The sequence below is a fragment of the Heliangelus exortis genome, chromosome 10, assembly GCF_036169615.1.
Source record: "Heliangelus exortis chromosome 10, bHelExo1.hap1, whole genome shotgun sequence".
Lineage (NCBI taxonomy): Eukaryota > Metazoa > Chordata > Aves > Apodiformes > Trochilidae > Heliangelus > Heliangelus exortis.
Window position 1 is genome coordinate 12,247,568 of NC_092431.1, and position 18,295 is coordinate 12,265,862.

General features: G+C 35.6%; 1 protein-coding gene across 2 annotated transcripts in view; it reads left to right on the forward strand.

Moving 5' to 3' along the window:
- Positions 1-18,295, forward strand: part of USP53 (ubiquitin specific peptidase 53) — a 37,702-nt gene that overhangs the window by 13,042 nt on the left and 6,365 nt on the right. The window contains exons 4-14 of one of the 2 annotated variants that reach the window (XM_071753514.1): positions 2,561-2,695; positions 5,031-5,144; positions 5,225-5,307; positions 5,622-5,727; positions 6,497-6,643; positions 7,063-7,212; positions 7,691-7,862; positions 8,559-8,708; positions 9,765-9,908; positions 10,155-10,881; positions 12,368-12,441. In XM_071753514.1, the coding sequence (XP_071609615.1) occupies positions 2,561-2,695; positions 5,031-5,144; positions 5,225-5,307; positions 5,622-5,727; positions 6,497-6,643; positions 7,063-7,212; positions 7,691-7,862; positions 8,559-8,708; positions 9,765-9,908; positions 10,155-10,881; positions 12,368-12,441 (2,002 nt within the window). The remainder of the gene's footprint in view (positions 1-2,560; positions 2,696-5,030; positions 5,145-5,224; positions 5,308-5,621; positions 5,728-6,496; positions 6,644-7,062; positions 7,213-7,690; positions 7,863-8,558; positions 8,709-9,764; positions 9,909-10,154; positions 10,882-12,367; positions 12,442-18,295) is intronic. The other variant, XM_071753515.1, reaches the window with a different exon arrangement.

Consider the following 18,295-nt stretch of genomic DNA (forward strand, 5'->3'; position numbering starts at 1 on the left):
TCTGATAAGAATCTCTCCAGATTCTTTTTACGCTCAGTAGGTGATGGTAACAGTTCAGAACTTACTTGTTTGATTTGTATGTAATGAAAGGCAGGTAGGGATACTGGAAAACTAATGAAGGCCAGTAACTTCTTAGTGTTTGAAAGTAAGTCAGAACTGCATTATCTTGGGTCATAAAACTTGTGCTTCAAATGGTTTTGTAACTTACCTGAAGTCTGGAAATTAATACCGTGTTATGTTAGGTTCTTGTTACTTTTACTGCACTGGGATTTGGCTGCCTGCAGTTGCTAGGTAAATAGTTGTAAGCATAGGTCTGTTTAATTTGACTGAAAATCACACACAAAAAAATGTATAGCTCTTTGTGTGTTTATTTTTTTAGTAGTATGTACTTTTTGCTGCTACTGACAAAACACTTTGGGGATTCTAGTACAGGACTGTAGAATGAATAGGCAAATACTATAAAATTTTGCATGAGATAAATTTTGCATGACTTTGTCAAAGGAATTGAGTAGCTTCAGCTGCTTCGTAAGGCTGCTGTAATTTAGGAGTTGAAATGTCCCTTATTCTTTCAAGTATCTGTTCTTGAGGATTTGATTATTCATGATGCATCTTCTCGTGCGGTTTAGCTAAATGACTTAGTGTACCTGAGTATTTTGTGTTGTCTGGACTGTTATGTCTTCTTATTTTGATACTGCTGCTTTTCAGTATTCTTAAAAGTCTATTGCTGCCTGTTCTGGAATTTATTAGAATGGAATTAGTTGTTATTTAACAGTATAGTAGTGATATTTATAACTACATGGCTGGAAGCCTCAGTACTGAACTCAAAGTATTGCAGTTAACTCATATGGACGTATCTGTCCTAGTCATTATGTAAAGTACTGGTTTTGCTTTTTGGCTTTTTAGAGATATTTGTTGAGTGATTCTGTTTGTCCTGTGTTAAGAACCTGGGACATTTTTGTTTTCATGTAGTGTATATGCTGGATGAGGACTCATTTCAGTAACTTGTTTGTGAATTGAGTTGAACTTCTCTGTGTGTGTGTGTGGTCTTGGGCTCTTTTAACCCTGCTCACTTGCTCACCAATGAAGGATTTTGTCCTGATACCTATAGGTTTATCTATGATGCTATAAACTAAAACGCAGGCAGTAAATTCTGGTTTAGTTCAGTTCAATCCTTTATCTTTTTCTTTGGTTGTGTCCTGAGAGTCAAGCTTTTTTCTTCTCTGTATAACACTAGGTTAGGACTTCAACTATGCAGGCCACTAAAATGAGCATATATATCTGCTTAACAGCTTATCTGTACTTTTCTTTTTTAGCTGGACATGTGAGACTTTTGCATACCAAAAATCACCGAGCAGGCAGGATAAGAAGTGATAAATATTTTCAAAGCAGACTTAACTTGTATCAGAGGATCTGTTAGAAACTTAATTTTGAATGTTTACATTGAGATTTTGACTGTAATTTTATTAATAGTCCATGCTTTTTCTTATGTGAGGGGAAGATTAAATGTTTGATAGACATTTACCATGGGATGCATTGTGGTTAAAACACTATCTTCTGTTAGCAGTGTATCTTTGCTTATCTGTTGTGTCTTTGCCTTCTGTCAAACAGATTTGTTTTTTTTTTTAACTGTAGGAGGCCTAGGTGATGTATGAATATCTTCATTTATATATTGCATAGCTTCTACTAATTTGCTTTTTCTTTATTCTTATTTTATCTCTAAAATTTGACTTAAAATTGTTGACAGTGGGTTAAACGTTCTAATTTCTGCAAATGTTTTTTCATTCTTCTAACAGCTTTTATCTTCCAGTTCTTTCAAAATCAACCTCCCTTTCTTGCTAAATTATGAAACCACTTGCATACTTATGTCTGCCAAAAAGACAAGTAGTAACCAACTATCTCTTCTGAGAAATTAAGAAAATATTAAATGCAGTTTATTCTTATGTTTTGGATCCACAGACCGATTGTCTTGTATTGTATACACTGGTTCAGCAACAAGCTGATTAAATAGCAAGGATCTCAACATTCTATTTAATTTATGGGAGCATTTTGCGTATCTATAATTTTAATAAAGATACAGTCCTGTCTGAAGTAGTAATGTAAATGTTGTTACTTAATTATGGGTGTTTAACTCAAGTGGTATTACAATTATGCCCTAAGAAATACAATCTATGAAGATGAGATAAGTATACATGAAGTTCTATTCCAGTGGCCAAATTAAAAAAGCTCTGTAATTATACACCAAGGCCTGTGTTGCTTCTGGGAGCTGAAGTAAATTACTTGCATTTATATATATTTCTATGTGTTTTTCTACCAGATCAAAATTCAGTTTGGTAGCATAGCTTCTTATAAGGGAATGAATAACAGAACATGGAACCTAAGTAACTTTAAGAGAAAACTTATCTTAAGAATCACTTAACAGTGATTTCCCAGGTTCCGTAGATTTATAAACATTTTATGTATTTGCTGTTCAGGCATGCTGCATAAGAACTGATGTATTTGGGTAGAACCACAGTGTCTAGTCAAGTGACTAATGAAGCTAAATAACTGTAAATCTTCCTAGGCAATATTTTCGCAATTTCAACACAGTCGAGAAAAAGCACTCCCGTCAGATAATATGAGACATGCCCTGGCAGAAAGTTTTAAGGATGAGCAGCGTTTCCAGCTTGGATTCATGGATGATGCAGCAGAATGCTTTGTAAGTATTCTTTTTGATAGCTTAGTAGTAGATAGCTTAGTAGAATCACATTAGTTTTGTGGATGCCAAGCAAGCCTGTTGTTCTGGTAGCTCCAGGCCCACTGGTGGGATACAAGTAAAATAGTATTGCTGACCTTCTTTATTCCAGTTTTGGGGAATGGATACATGAAGTGTGGTGGAGTAAACTTGTCTAAAGTTAAGAGCAAATACCTAACTCTGTAGCTCAGGGGTAGAGATATGTGAAACATTGTTACTACAGGAGGTTGGTGTGATGAGCTCTCAATCCTAAAAGTTTTTCGGTGGAGAGAAGGGCTATCTTCTCAAGAGAAGGGGCATCTACGATTTGAATATATATGTATATATATTCATTCTGTTCCTCCAAGTACTGTCTCATCAACTATTGAAATATGTTCTGTTACAATGAGCCAGCTCATCAATGAAGTCTTCTGCAGGAGAGCTTTCCATTTTCTTATCCTAGATTGAATGAGTAATTGAAGATCTTGACTCTGGCTGCTGTGTGCCTCATTGAAAAACATGTGTCGTTACTGTAGCCATAAAAGATGACTGAAGATTATACAGAACACTGCTAAAGAAACCTTTCTAAGAAGTTCTGTATTGGAAAATTAAAATTGTCTGATGAAAAAAATTTCAGTCATTGCTTTTTCTTTTTTTTTTTTCTTTTTTTTTTTTTTTGTTTTTCTCTTTTTCCTTCTCTTTTCCTTCTCTTTTCCTTCTCTTTTCCTTCTCTTTTCCTTCTCTTTTCCTTCTCTTTTCCTTCTCTTTTCCTTCTCTTTTCCTTCTCTTTTCCTTCTCTTTTCCTTCTCTTTTCCTTCTCTTTTCCTTCTCTTTTCCTTCTCTTTTCCTTCTCTTTTCCTTCTCTTTTCCTTCTCTTTTCCTTCTCTTTTCCTTCTCTTTTCCTTCTCTTTTCCTTCTCTTTTCCTTCTCTTTTCCTTCTCTTTTCCTTCTCTTTTCCTTCTCTTTTCCTTCTCTTTTCCTTCTCTTTTCCTTCTCTTTTCCTTCTCTTTTCCTTCTCTTTTCCTTCTCTTTTCCTATTTACCTTCTTTCTTCCTTCTTTTTCCCTTCTGTTTCCCTTCTGTTTCCCTTCTGTTTCCCTTCTGTTTCCCTTCTGTTTCCCTTCTGTTTCCCTTCTGTTTCCCTTCTGTTTCCCTTCTTTGTTTCCCTTCTTTGTTTCCCTTCTTTGTTTCCCTTCTTTGTTTCCCTTCTTTGTTTCCCTTCTTTGTTTCCCTTCTTTGTTTCCCTTCTTTGTTTCCCTTCTTTGTTTCCCTTCTTTGTTTCCCTTCTTTGTTTCCCTTCTTTGTTTCCCTTCTTTGTTTCCCTTCTTTGTTTCCCTTCTTTGTTTCCCTTCTTTGTTTCCCTTCTTTGTTTCCCTTCTTTGTTTCCCTTCTTTGTTTCCCTTCTTTGTTTCCCTTCTTTGTTTCCCTTCTTTGTTTCCCTTCTTTGTTTCCCTCTTCTTTGTTTCCCTCTTCTTTGTTTCCCTCTTCTTTTTTTCCCTCTTCTTTTTTTCCCTCTTCTTTTTTTCCCTCTTCTTTTTTTCCCTCTTCTTTTTTTCCCTCTTCTTTTTTTCCCTCTTCTTTTTTTCCCTCTTCTTTTTTTCCCTCTTCTTTTTTTCCCTCTTCTTTTTTTCCCTCTTCTTTTTTTCCCTCTTCTTTTTTTCCCTCTTCTTTTTTTCCCTCTTCTTTTTTTCCCTCTTCTTTTTTTCCCTCTTCTTTTTTCCCTCTTCTTTTTTTCCCTCTTCTTTTTTTCCCTCTTCTTTTTTTCCCTCTTCTTTGTCCCCTCCCTCTTTTTTTTTCCCCTCCTTCTTTTTTCCCCTCCTTCTCTTTTTTTCCCCTCCTTCTCTTTTTTTCCCTCCTTCTCTTTTTTCCCCCTCCTTCTCTTTTTTTCCCCTCCTTCTCTTTTTTTCCCCTCCTTCTCTTTTTTTCCCCTCCTTCTCTTTTTTTCCCCTCCTTCTCTTTTTTTCCCCTCCTTCTTTTTTTTTTCCCCTCCTTCTTTTTTTTTTCCCCTCCTTCTTTTTTTTTTCCCCTCCTTCTTTTTTTTTCCCCTCCTTCTTTTTAATTTAAGATTCACTTCCTGAAGTGAAGGAGAATGCAGTCTGGAGGAACAGTTGGGTGACTTCTGGCTAATCTTGTTTTGTTAATGTTTGGAAACCTTGAGATGAAGAGAATTCCCATGCACTGGGTTCTGAACAGAGACACATTAAATACACATTAAACTTGTAGGTGGACTATTTGTAACCATGGAGAGTTGTTGGAGTATTAAAATGTAATGTTGCTCATATTTTCTGGTTTCATCAGTTTACATTATTATTTCTATTTAGGAAAATATCCTTGAGAGGATTCATTTTCACCTAGTGCCAAACAGTGATACAGATATGTGCACCTCAAAATCCTGTATTTCCCATCAGAAGTTTGCTATGACACTGTATGAACAGGTCAGACCTTTATTTCATTGCTTTAACAAATAATTTATTTCCATTCTCCTGAGTAAATAAAAGTATTTTTATTTTTGTAGTGTGTATGTCGCAGTTGTGGAGCATCATCAGACCCATTGCCTTTTACGGAATTTGTGCGTTATATTTCTACCACAGCCCTATGGTAAAGGCTTTTATTCTTGTATCTTATTTTTGTATAAACATCCTTCCAATTATAAGCAAAGTGTGCCAGAGAAATGCTGTGCATGTTAAAAATTAATTTCCGTTCCTTTGTGAACACATTAAGATGTTGTCCAAAAGAAACATTTGGATTTCAAAAGCAAGATGTAGAGAGGGATTGACAGAAAGTATGTATTACTAGTGTTTTCCCTCTGTACATTTTCCTTTTAGTCATAAGATGTAGTTAATTGAAAGTTGACTGAAATCTATTAACTCTTCAGAAGGGAGATCCACAGTTATTTCAATTTATTTTTATAGCAATGAAGTAGAAAGAATGATGGACCGGCATGAACGCCTCAAGCCAGAAATGTTTGCAGAATTGCTGCAGGCAGCAAATACTGCTGATGACTACAGAAAGTGTCCTGTAAGTAAACAAGGATATCGCAGTACTTCAGTATACAAGGGAAAGCTTTCTAGGATGCTAAATCAGGCTACAGTGTTCCCTAAAAGCAGGATTACCTTTGGCCAGTCAGTGCAGTCCAGCTTAGGGTAAAAAAGTCTTTAAATTCATATGTTACTGCTTCAATTACAGATAAATATGGTATTGTAAGTGCAAGTGACCTGTTCAGAAAATTCGGCGGTTAATGTATTCTTCGCTCTGTGTACAATGAAGAGACAGGAGTTCTGATTATTTAGAATAGGCTTTGGTTCATATACACTGACAGCTTGATAACATTGTATTCTACTGGAATATTTTTGTGATTATTTGCCAAAAATAATCTCTCTTAGTTTGTTCTACTTAATTCCTACCTTTCTTAAATGGTTCTGTGTAAACACTGTTAATTTAGGAACCATAGGGAAGTACACAAGAACATAGACCTAAGCCTAAATTATGAAACAGAGGGGGAACAACAAAGAAATTGTGATGGTGACTTGGATGTTAGCCAAAATTTCTGGTCTAAGGTGGTGACTGAATGTAGAATTTTAGCTGTCTTCATCAAGAGTGCTTTTACGATGAAGAATTTTAACCTTAAATAGTTAGAAACAACCACCATAATTAAGCTTGAGAACTGGAACATGTTGCAGAACTGTCCTGTTGTACTGTTTCTTGTCTAGCAACTTAATCTTGTTCTTCCACTTTTTACACATCTTTGTCTTTATTGCTATTACTGCTCTTCTTTTTATTTTTCTAGAGTAACTGTGGTCAAAAAATAAAAATTCGCCGTGTTCTTATGAATTGTCCCGAGATTGTCACAATTGGTTTAGTCTGGGATTCAGAACACTCTGACCTGACAGAAGAGGTTATGCGGAGTCTGGCAACACAGCTTTACCTTCCTGGGGTATCTTACCTAAAACTTACTATGTGCATCTTCCAGAATTTCATTTACATGTATTTATGTCTATTTTTACCTTTGTAAGGTGCTGCTTGATGTAGTTTCTGTCTGATAGTCCCACCAGAAGTGTTGGCCTTGTGCCAAAGTAAAAAGATGGATATAGGTGGATTCCTGGTTAAAAGTCTTGGAGTGTTGTATTCAGTTTGAAATTTCAATGTGTTATTGTTTTACCCTTTCAAATACCAAAAAAATTTATAAATGTTAAGTACACCTAATAAGTGCAAAGATCATGATTAATACTCATGAAAAATTGTATAGTGCAACATGGTATTTAATGTCAGTTGATTTAGTGAAATGCAGGTAGTAAATCTGGAAATTTTAGCCTACTGTTTTACACATTTTAAATCATGTAACCATTTTTACAGCTGTTTTATAGGGTTACAGATGAAAATGCCAAAAATAGTGAACTTTTTCTTGTGGGAATGATTTGCTACACAAGCCGACATTACTGTGCCTTTGCCTTTCACACCAAGAGTTGCAAATGGGTGCTGTTTGATGATGCTAATGTAAAAGAGGTAAAGACTGTTTTTACTGCTACCAGTAATCTACTTAGTGATCCTTCTTTTTCTAGAATGTGTTCTTCTAACACTAAACTTGATACAAGTCAAACAAATCTCTTTATTTAAAAAAAAAAACTTCAGTTTTGTCACAAACTAATTTGAGAATTGACTTTGTGACTTTACAGTTATGCCTTTCAAATGCTGAATGTTTCAGAATGTTAATGTACTTGTTCTCGCTTGAATTTGCACTTCTTTTAATGAAAAAGACCTAATTACTGTCAGCTGATTTTCTGATTGTTAGCCGGTGTAATACTGGTTATACCTTTTTTGCCACAATTTACATAAACTCATGTGCCAAAATGTTGAGTCTTAGTACCTTTAGAATTAGGCATTTGGTACCTGTGCTTAATAAATTATTATTTCCACAGTTGGGTTCAGTGCTGTTTATGAAGTTTTATGGTTTTATTTTTGGGTTTTTTTCCTTTTTTCTTAGATCGGAACAAAATGGAAAGATGTGGTCTCCAGGTGCATTCGATGTCACTTTCAGCCATTGTTGCTATTTTATGCCAACCCAGATGGCACAGCTGTATCTCCCGAAGATGCTCCAAAGCAGATTATTCACTGGTCTCAATGCAAAGCAGCAGGAGGCAATGTGGAAGACTTGGGTAATTAACATGTATTTTATTTTTAATAACAGTCTCAACTATAATTCTGAAATAAGGCTTATAAGGGAGAAGATAATGGATTAGCTGCTTTGTTCTTTACAAGTGTAAAGAACAATCAATAATTCTGTACAGGGTCTCCAAAGAGAAGATAGTAGTAAAAAAGTGTAATATTAGAACTGTTTGTGTCTGGAAAGGGAGTAAAAATTAAGAAACATCATCTCCAAGATTTGTAGAGCAGAGGCATCAGTATGTAAAGAATCCAGTCTTTGGGTTTACGTTGCTGTATGTTGCTTTTGGGGTTGTTGCTGTTTTTCTCATTTTGTTTTCTTTGTTGTTGTTTTTGTTGTTGTTGTTGTTTTTAATGTTAAACATAATATACAAATAAATTAAAGGCTAATTGAATTTGATATGTTCCTGTTGACATAATGAGAAGCAATAGGGCATAGACTGTTCCAGGGGAAAAAAGAACTGAGGGACTCTCTTCTAGTACAATCTACCACTATAAATATAGTAGTATATAAAACATGACAGAACCTTCTTGCCTAGCATATATTGAAATGAGGCTTTTTATGTGGTTTTTCTTTTGTGTGTTTTTCTAATCTGGAATTAAAAGGCTCTTTTATTTTTTAACTTAGATATTGGAAACTTTAAATTAAGAAGCCTTTCATTGTTAAAGATAGATATGTTATTTGTCAGGATTCGAAAAGAGTTCTGCTCCTAAATCAGATCACATAAGAGAGAATGGAATTGGAGACCTCGCTAATCAGAGGACTAATAAAAAACTTCAGCCAGATAATTCAGCATTCAGTAGAAGCCATATTCGAGCTAGTGGTGGTAGAGGTCCAGGTATGTATGAATTCCATCATTGATTTGAAAGTGTGTTTGATTAACAACTTTTACATGTAATATGTGCCATGAAATGTCAGCCTTTCTGGAGAACTGTAAATGCAAAATATTTTTTATTACATCTTATTATTCCTGGCTCTTTTAAGGTCTTGATCCATTCCTCAGACATCATCTTGCCTTCCAGTCATATTGTTTGTTAAAAGGCACATGAGAAACTTGAAGGTTATTCGATATTTTGGAGCATGTGGCATCGCTCAGTGGATCAGTGGCCCTTTGAAGAACACTGTTCCCTAATAGTATAGTGATGTGTTGTGGTGATTGTAGTCCCATATATAAATGTACTTTATCTTATTTTTAGAAAGAATACTGCAAAAGTTGTCTTATCTGCTTAAAAACCCATTCAATGTGTACATTAGTCTATGTACAAACTGTAAGAAGTCATCTGAGGCAGCAACATCTGCATTACTTGGCAGTGCCTTTGTACTGAATTTCCTTCTCAGATAGAGTTGCTGCTTTCTCTTTAGACATCTTTCTCCTCTCTACTGTTGAATTCCTAGACTTTTTAAAACTGAGAATGCTCAGCTCAGTATCTCTCTTTCTGATGGAGTGATGACTCAAAAGTGGTCAGAATTTACCTTTTCAGAAATACTAGGATTTGTTTTCATAAACAGAGCCTCTACTCTTTTATTAAAAGTACACCTTCACATATAAGCAGGATTAAACTTAAATGCAATTTTTCAATATAATTCATAAAATTTGATATTATTGGTAAGTGCTTTGAAAATAGCTTGAGCTTCCAACTTTAATAAGACGTGTTTGAAAGACATGCTTGTTATGATTCCGCTTGGTTTACTTTCACTAGCTTAAGTTAGTGGGCTCCTTGGGGGCATCTATACATTTACTGTAAATATCATTTTCTTAATCTGTATTATGTAATTAATCTTATTAAGTAGTACTAATATTAAAAACTAAATGGTATGGTACATAAATATATTCTTGTGTTTTGGTGATAAATGACTTTTGTCAAAGATTATTACTAAGAAATATCTTTTGCAGCTAAGTTAGGTTACAGCGATCAAAAAGACAGGCTAAAGGATATATCCAGAGAGTGCGCTCAGAAAGCTGCTGATACGAAAAGATTCTCATCTTTCCGAAAAGATGCAGACAGAGGACCAAGAAAAGAGTCTGGGAGACAAAGAGGTACATCTTTAAAATATGACCAGAGGATCAGTGGATTAAGTAGCTTTTAGCATCAATACTAGCCATTCAGACTTTATTTCTCCTTTTAGGAGAACACACTGTAAAATTAGTTTCCCAGTTTTCAGTGTTTTGATAGGTACTGAATTTGTTGAGATATTGTTAGAGTACTCATGTTTCTTATACTATCAGTTAAATATTAATGAGAACTCACCTTTTTTTTTTTTTTTTTTTTTTTTTCCTTAAAAGATATAATTGGGAAAGATTGTTCCAATGTTAAACTGGGGTCTCCTCCAGTTGGAAATACACTTAGACACTGTGCTGATCAGCGCATATACAGCAGCCAGGGAAGAGGCTCCAGTAAGCATGACAATGCACCTCATCAAGCAAAGCTTTCTGTACAGGTGCTTGGATCAAATAAAACAGAAGCTTATCCTGCTGGAGAGAAACCAATGATCAGGTCCAGGTCTGATGTTGTCACTGGCTATGATACAGACACCAGTCAAGATTCCAGAGACAAAGGAAGCATTAGCAGAAGCAGAAGTAAAGGTTGGAAACCTATGAGAGAAATGCTAAATGTAGACAGCATTTTCAATGAAACTGAGAAAAAACAGCACAGCCCAAAGCACAAGGTAAATCTGAACAGTAAATCTAAGCATGAAAAGGACCGAAGCTTTAACCATTGGCCAAAACAGAACCAAATCCAGAAAGGTTTAATGACTATATATGAGGATGAAACGAAGCAGGATACAGGAAGTCGAAGTTCACTGGATTCAGAGGGAAAAGGGAATGCTGAAAAAATCAAAGGATTTACAGAGAGAAAAATCCATGGTGATAACTGGCAAATTCAGAGGACAGAATCTGGGTATGAAAGCAGCGATCATATCAGCAATGGATCTGCAAATCCAGACTCACCCGTTATTGAAGGAATCAATCCTGCAGATGTCAAAAATGTTAAAGAAAGTGCTTCCTGCAGGTAATGCTAATGCTTTTACCAATGGCATGTATTGTATTTACAGAAAATAAAACCAAAAAAAGCAACAACAAAAACAGATTAGGAGCTTAATATGCTTGAGGTCAGGTATGTAGAAAGCTAGCAAAATATCTAGAAATGAGGGTGTAGACAATTAAGTTTAGCTTCATTCTGAGGCTGCAAGACTAGTTCTGTTTGGAAGGCACTGAGATGTTATTATGGCTCTGCTGTGGTGGGGCAGGGTGCATTAATTTGAAGTAATTGCTAAACTTTAGTTCTTTAGACTGTGCGTAACTTGCCACATGTAACGGAATACGTCTCTATATAAATCATATCTGGAAGAGTTGTACAGACAAGCCCCTGACAAGGAGATCAGAGTGGCAGTAGGTGAACTTTATGTACTGTTACTATTAATTGTTCTGAAATATGGTTTTCTAGAACACCTCAGATATATATTGATCACTTGATTGACCTCTTTGAAAGACATCTTTGCTGAAAAGTGTAAGTTTACTACAACTGGCCAAAAATGGGGTTAGTAGCCAAACTGTATTAAACTCTACTAAGAATTTATATATGTTAGTAAAAAGTATGCTTCTCAGAGATGATGTGGAGTCTGTCTGTGGCAATACTCATAACCTAACTCATAGCAGCCTGTTGTAGTTGACTGAGCTAGAGAAAGGGGGTTTGGACTAGGTAATCTGAAAAATGTTTGTTTCAGACATGAAAAATTGATGATAAATTGGAAACCATGTAATGCCACATGGATGGTATGCACTAAAGTAGCAATTTTTTTTGTAAATTGCTCCTACACTTTTTTTTTTCCCCCTAGTACTTTATCAAACTTTTATAGAATTCTTTAGTTTACAATGAGAAAATGCAGCCAGCAGTTCTGTACTTTTCTCAGAGGTGACACACTTTTCTATTGTTTCACAGAATTATCATGGTTGGAAAAGACCGCTCACATCACTGCATCTAACTGTCAACCCTCCCCCCCCCCAAAAAAAAAAAAAAATTTGGTAACTTTTGGAACCAGATGTCTTTCTTAAGCAAGTTGATGTGATGGTTGAAGAAAATCTGCTTTTTATGTGCAGCAGGACATCCTGCTGTTGCAGTTGAGAGTAAGGCTGGGATCAGTAGGTGTCCAATCTCCAGAACAAACTGGGAACACCAGCCTCACAAACTGTGTATTTTTGTCTCTCTGTATTAAAGGACTCAGGTAATCCTAAATTTCTCTGCATCAGCACAGCACGTGAAGTCTGTAGTAGCAGTGTTAAGTATTATTAGTAGGGGTAGGCCTACGACAGATACAGCTATATTCTGTAACTGTGTGTAAGTAAAAAAATGTGACAGTGATGATAACAAGAGTCAATTTCACACAGGCAAAGCTTTTATGCATTTTATGCATAAGCTTGTATGCATTCAAAGCAATAAAATATGTGATCTTACATCAAGTTTGAGCCTTCAAATTATATATATGCTTCTTCTACAGTGAACAGAACTTGGCAACCAAAAAAGCTGACAATGTGTTACATTCAGTGTCCCAGCAAAACAGAAACATTTACGGTAAGAACTTGAACTTCCATAAAGAATAAATTTTCTAAAAATAATTTAGATGTACCAGAATTTTAGTACTAATTTACCACTATCACACAAGAGAGGGACAGAGTTCTAATTAGTCTTTTTGTATTTTTGCTGAATAAGTTAATGTTATGGCATAATATAGAATTAAATTATTTTTTTTTTTTTACAAGCCACAACCAATTATTTAAAATTAGACAAATTGAGTATCAGGTTGGCTGTATTCAGGTGGATTAGAAAAAAATTGACATAGAATTTGAGGCTGTTTTGGCCATGGTAATTGTTTTTTATATTTTTTTTTTCAGTAGCGAGCTCTCTTGCTGACTCATTATAGCCTGTGTGCACTGTCTTTGTCAAATGGGCACAAGTTAACTGTTTGGGGGTTTTTTTCCCCTCCACAGTGGATTCCAAATTTTGTTCTTGTTCAAATTTCAGATTTTAACCTTTTCAGTGAGTTAGGCTGATGAATAAACATGCAAAGTATTCATGTACCTTCTTGGTACATTTTGATGGAAATGTGTTAGAGCAGCAGTTTAATAGCCACATCACTTTTGGAAGGGACATTTAAAGCATTCTGTTCCACAAAGCTACCTTCATTTATTCAGTTTCTTGGCTTTCGTGTAGAGCAGATGTGCAGCGTAAATGGATTCCTAGCAATTTGCCATGAGACATGTTCTTAAATAGAGGGGTTGGGTGTTTTTTCAGGGCTCCACCACCATGTGAAGAAAATTGTGTTGTGATGGTAGCCAGCAGTAGTAGTTCCCTACTTCTGTCCTAGGTCATGAAGATGCATGTTGGGTGCTCTAGTATCTCCTTTCAGCCAGCACCAGCAGTGCTCAGTTGTGTGTTATGTAAAAGCAGGACATGTCTCCCAAACAATTGTTTCACATGACCTTTAACTCCAAAGTAACAGGCTAGGTGATTTTTCTGTAGTACTTGGATCTATTTTAAATACAGTATTTTGGTGTGGAAAAAGTAAGTATTGTTTTGGAGCTTCTTCATAAACTTTAAAGAAATTGGGATTCAGTGATGCTATTTGCTACAGTCCTCGGCTGGTGTGTTATGCTACCAATTATTTTCTTCACATGTTGATTGAACAGTTTGTCCTTGTACATGTCATATACCATTCCCTCCTTGATAAGTGGCCAGTGTGTAGCTTCTGGCTGGTGTAGGTTCTCTGTAAAGAACTGATAATGCTGTTGATACCAGTACTAGTGCTTTTACTAAGGCCTGAAATGACATGAAAGGGGCAATGTTTTTAAACTGAGAGAGTGTAGATTTAGATGGGACATAAGGAAGGAATTTTTTTTATGATGAGGGCTGTGAGACACTGGCACATGTTGCCCAGAGAAATTGTGGCTGCTTCTTCCTTGGAAGTGTCAAGGCCGGCTTGGATGAGGCTCAGCGTGACCTTTTTTAGTGAAAGATGTCTCCGTCCATGGCAGGAGGTTTGGGCTTGACCTTTAGAAGTCCCTCTCAACCCAGCCAATTCTATCATTTTATGAGTTTGTGGTTTTGGGTTTTTTTTTATGACTCTTGCTGGCGTAATTAATTTTTACTGACCTTAATTTGTGCTTTGTTTTTAATCGAATGGAAGTTATTAAATTTAAATCTCCATTTCTGTTGCTTATATTCTGCTTTGAGAACATATTTCTCAGTTTAGTGGGTTTTGTTCCTTTTTTTTAGCAAAGGCTAAGTTCCCTGACCCACCCAGCCCTCGAAATAAAAATAATAAAGAAAAATTATTGTAATTCTGTTCAATACCTGTGTTTCTCCCAGAAGCATTTCTGAGTTTTCTTCGTGGATACTAAGGAAGATATATATATATATAGATATAGATATATGTATATATTTATTTATTTATTTATTTATTTTTCCAAATATCTGGGTTGACTGTGGTACCTTTTGTTTTCCTTCAAGATATGAAGCAATATCAGGAAGAAACACTTGTAGTAAGGAAATATATTTCCTTTTACATACTAATGTGTCTGTGGGGTTTTTATAAAGTTGATAAATATCTTGGCATTAAGGATAGGTCAGCATGAGGCCAGCCAAAATCATTATCTACTCTTGCTGGAACAATGCTTGTGCAAAGAGGTGCAATAAATACTAGTCACTTCCCCAGGAAATGTTGGGTTTTTATAGATATCATACTTCTTTTCAAATGTGTAGTATAGTTTCTCCTAAAATTTAAATTGGGGATAGGGAGGGGTTTGCCATACCACTTTTGTCTTTTCTGTCATTATTCCGATTTATTTTTTGCTTGTAGAAAGAGAAGTAATTTGGTGCTTTTTTAATTTGGCAATAACAACAAAAATCCAAAGCTGCTGTTGCAATGCAAAGATCTGTATTAGCATGACAATTTTTCTCCCTTAGTCCTATAGCATACGATATTTACCATACCAATGGGAAATCAAATCCACATTTGAACAGCAAAAGAAATACACCAGTGAAAAATAAATAAAGGACTCTGTTGGAATGAAAATTAAGTAGGGTCAAACAATGTTTTTGAGCTTCCTAATGAGTATTCTCCCAAGAGAACCATGTGTTGTATTTCAGTATGCTTAAAGCTTTCAATATGCAATGTACATTTTCTTTAAATAACTGTAATGATTACAGGTGATCTATGGAGTTATCATAAAACAAGGATTATAATATCCCATTTGTTCATTTATAGTAATTGAGTAACTAACTTTTGAATAATATAATAACAAAAATGTATTCTAAACTAAATGAAAAGTTATTACATGTGTGCATGTTTTGAAAAATAACACTTATTAATCTGAAGAATTTCATAATTTCATGTGTGCGGGTTTAAAAATTTATTTAGACTCGGCTGTTTTGATGTCTAAAAGATGTGTCAAGCCACCTTTAGCAAGGACAATGGTAATTATTTACAGTTATCAGTTGCATTACCTTGTGTTACCTCTCTGAATATTATAAGCAAGACATGAATTGGTAGATATCTACCAAATGGAGTCCTAGAAAATAGTGCTTAAAGAAACTCATCAAAAGAAGCATAGGAAGCATAGACAGCCAGTCGGAGGTGATTCTTCCCCTCTGCTCTGGTCTTGTGAGACCCCACTGGAGTACTGTGTCTGGTTCTGGAGTCCCCAACATAAGAAGGATATAGAGCTCCTGGCATGTGTCCAGATGAGAGCCACAATAATTATCAGAGGGCTAGAGCACCTCATTTATGAAGACAGGCTAAGGAAATGGGGGTTGTTCAGCCTGGAGAAGAGGAGGCTCTGAGGCGACCTTATAGAAACCTTCCAATATCTGAAGGGGGCCTACAGGAAAGCTGGGGTAGGGCTTTTTACATGTGTGTGTAGCAAGAGAACAAGGGGAGATGGTTTAAAACTTGAAGAGGGGAGATTTAGGTTAGACATCAGGAAGAAATTCTCTCCTGTGAGATACTGGCACAGGTTGCCCAGGTAAGTTGTGGCTGCCCCCTCCCTAGAAGCTTTCAAGGCCAGGTTGACTGGAGCCTTGGGCAACCTGGTCTAGCTGAAGGTGTCCCTGCCCGTGCAGGGAGGGTGGAACTAGGTGATTTTTAACGCTCTTTCCAGCCCTAGCCATTCTATGATTCTATGCTCAGTTGTTTCTGAGAGAGGAGTGGAATGTAAAAAAATCTTTGTTAGCCCTCATAGCAAGCTGAAAAACGTTCTCTTGGTGGTTTTTTGTGTGGAAAACTTCTTATGGAAACAATGCTGGACTTCTAAGTTTGCCCACCATTTAATATAGCTGTGCTTTTCCAGTTCTTCATTTTTAACTGGAGCTGAATAACACTACTGTTCAGTTGAGGTATTCTGTCCCTGACTTACAAAAATAAACTTATTGTTAGAACATTATAAAGATAGTAACATTGGATTGTGTAGTAGTTATGTAGATAAAGGGCTGCTGCTTTCACTGGTAGTAGGAAGTAGATAATTGTAGTGCTTCCAATAATTTTCAATCATAAGGGGAATTTTAGTGGCTTTCATAACAACCTTCCCTGATTACTAGGGCAGAGCTGTCTTCATGGAATTGCTACTTCTGACAATTTCAGGATTTGGGGAGGGGGGTTAATTAAAAAAAAAAAAATCCTAGAAGTATGGTTTTGTAGGTGCCTCTCCTCCTGCCTCATCAAAGCTCAGAGCACTTAATTCTTTAAACTAACCTCTGAGCAGAATAACACTGTGATTAATACTGGCCAAGTGCTTGATGGCCTCCTATTTAAGATGCAGTATTAAAACCTGCCTATTCAGCGATCTCAAAAAAGGGTGTACTTTGAATCAGTGTCTTAAATTAATAATTGCTTCCCTTTGGAAATAAATGCAAAGCAGTGTTTGTAATATTACGTTAATCAGTTCAATAGCACGAGGCAATTCCAAAACTTAATTCAAACTTAATAATTCTGAAGCTGTTAAGTATGTAAAGAAGACCCCAAATTGTATTTGTTTACTTGTCACTTCAGAAAACTCCACAAACCATGATTGTGAAAAAGAAAACTAATTTTCATAGGAAAATCAGACAGTTATAGTAATAATTTAAAATATAGAACTATCTTTAAAAGAATTATCCAGTTGTTACCCATATGGTGTAGCAATGTGTATTACTGTCATGTTTGAAGAACTGAAGTGAATTAAAGAATGCAGCTGCTTTATTTATCATGAAACAGAAACAAGCAAATGCTTTTCTGGAGGTTTGTTAAATAATAAATTAAAGATTTTAATCTAAAAAATGACAACAATACAAACCATAAACTTTCAAGATTTCCAAGCATCCCACAAAGACTGAAATGTAAAGCAGTCTCACTTTATTAATGTGAGAAGTTTCAATTTAAAAGAGATTATGCAAAGGTTCAGGATTGTGTTTTAAAACAAAGACCTGATCAACTTCTTGAGATGAACAGATCAGAATGAAGGGAGGAGGTCAACAGTTGGTGTTCTATGTTGACTGCTGCTTCACTTCAGAACTTAACTCTCATATGCCTGTAACTGTGCACAACCCCACCTCCCAAAAATAAAAGAGTGGAACTTTTTTTTTTCCATATGTTTAAAATTTTTGCTACTGAATGTTGCCCAAAAAGGACATTTTCTTGAATACAAGATTTTTTTTTTTTCTGAAGATGGTCATGTTTTTTTTTTAAAGTAACTTTTGAACAAGTTTTGTGTTTACCTTCTTGCTTCCAGTAAGTTTGTCATTTCAACTGAATATAGAAAAATGTCTGGGTTCAGAGAGAGGAACTGCTACACTACTTCTTACAAAAAATTATTACAGTCTTGGTTTTTATTAGCTACTTAAATGAAATTTGAAAAATCAGGTAATCAAAAGTACAGGAAGCCTGCAGCTGAAATATATTAGAAGGAAATTTGATTTAATTTGGGTTTTTTTGTCGGTTTTTTGGGGGGTTGTTTTTCCCAGAAACAGGGCTTTGTAGATTTTTATAAATACTCTGTATGTGTAGGTGGAGATAATACAAAAGAACTTTTCTGTCCTACCTGTTGGCTGTTCAACTTTTGAAAATCTAGATTGTCTCTTGAGAGTGAAAATAGATGGTAATGAAGCTCTAAAGCAGACTGATTTGTATGTCAGGAAACAGTTACTTATATTTCACTTATTGGTAAGCTTCTTATGACCCATCAATAAGGTTGTCAGTCCTCGATTGAGTCACCTGCTTGTGTGCCCCATATTTAGGTTTGCTAAGAACAGTGAACCAAAATTCACAATTAAGTCTTCACCTGGTTTTAACCATGCATGGATAGCCTGTCAGCAGAAGAGAAAATAACACGTCTATTTTTAAGTTAGCTGGAATTCTGAAGGCACAAACCACCTGGTATTACTGAGAAGCTTTGGC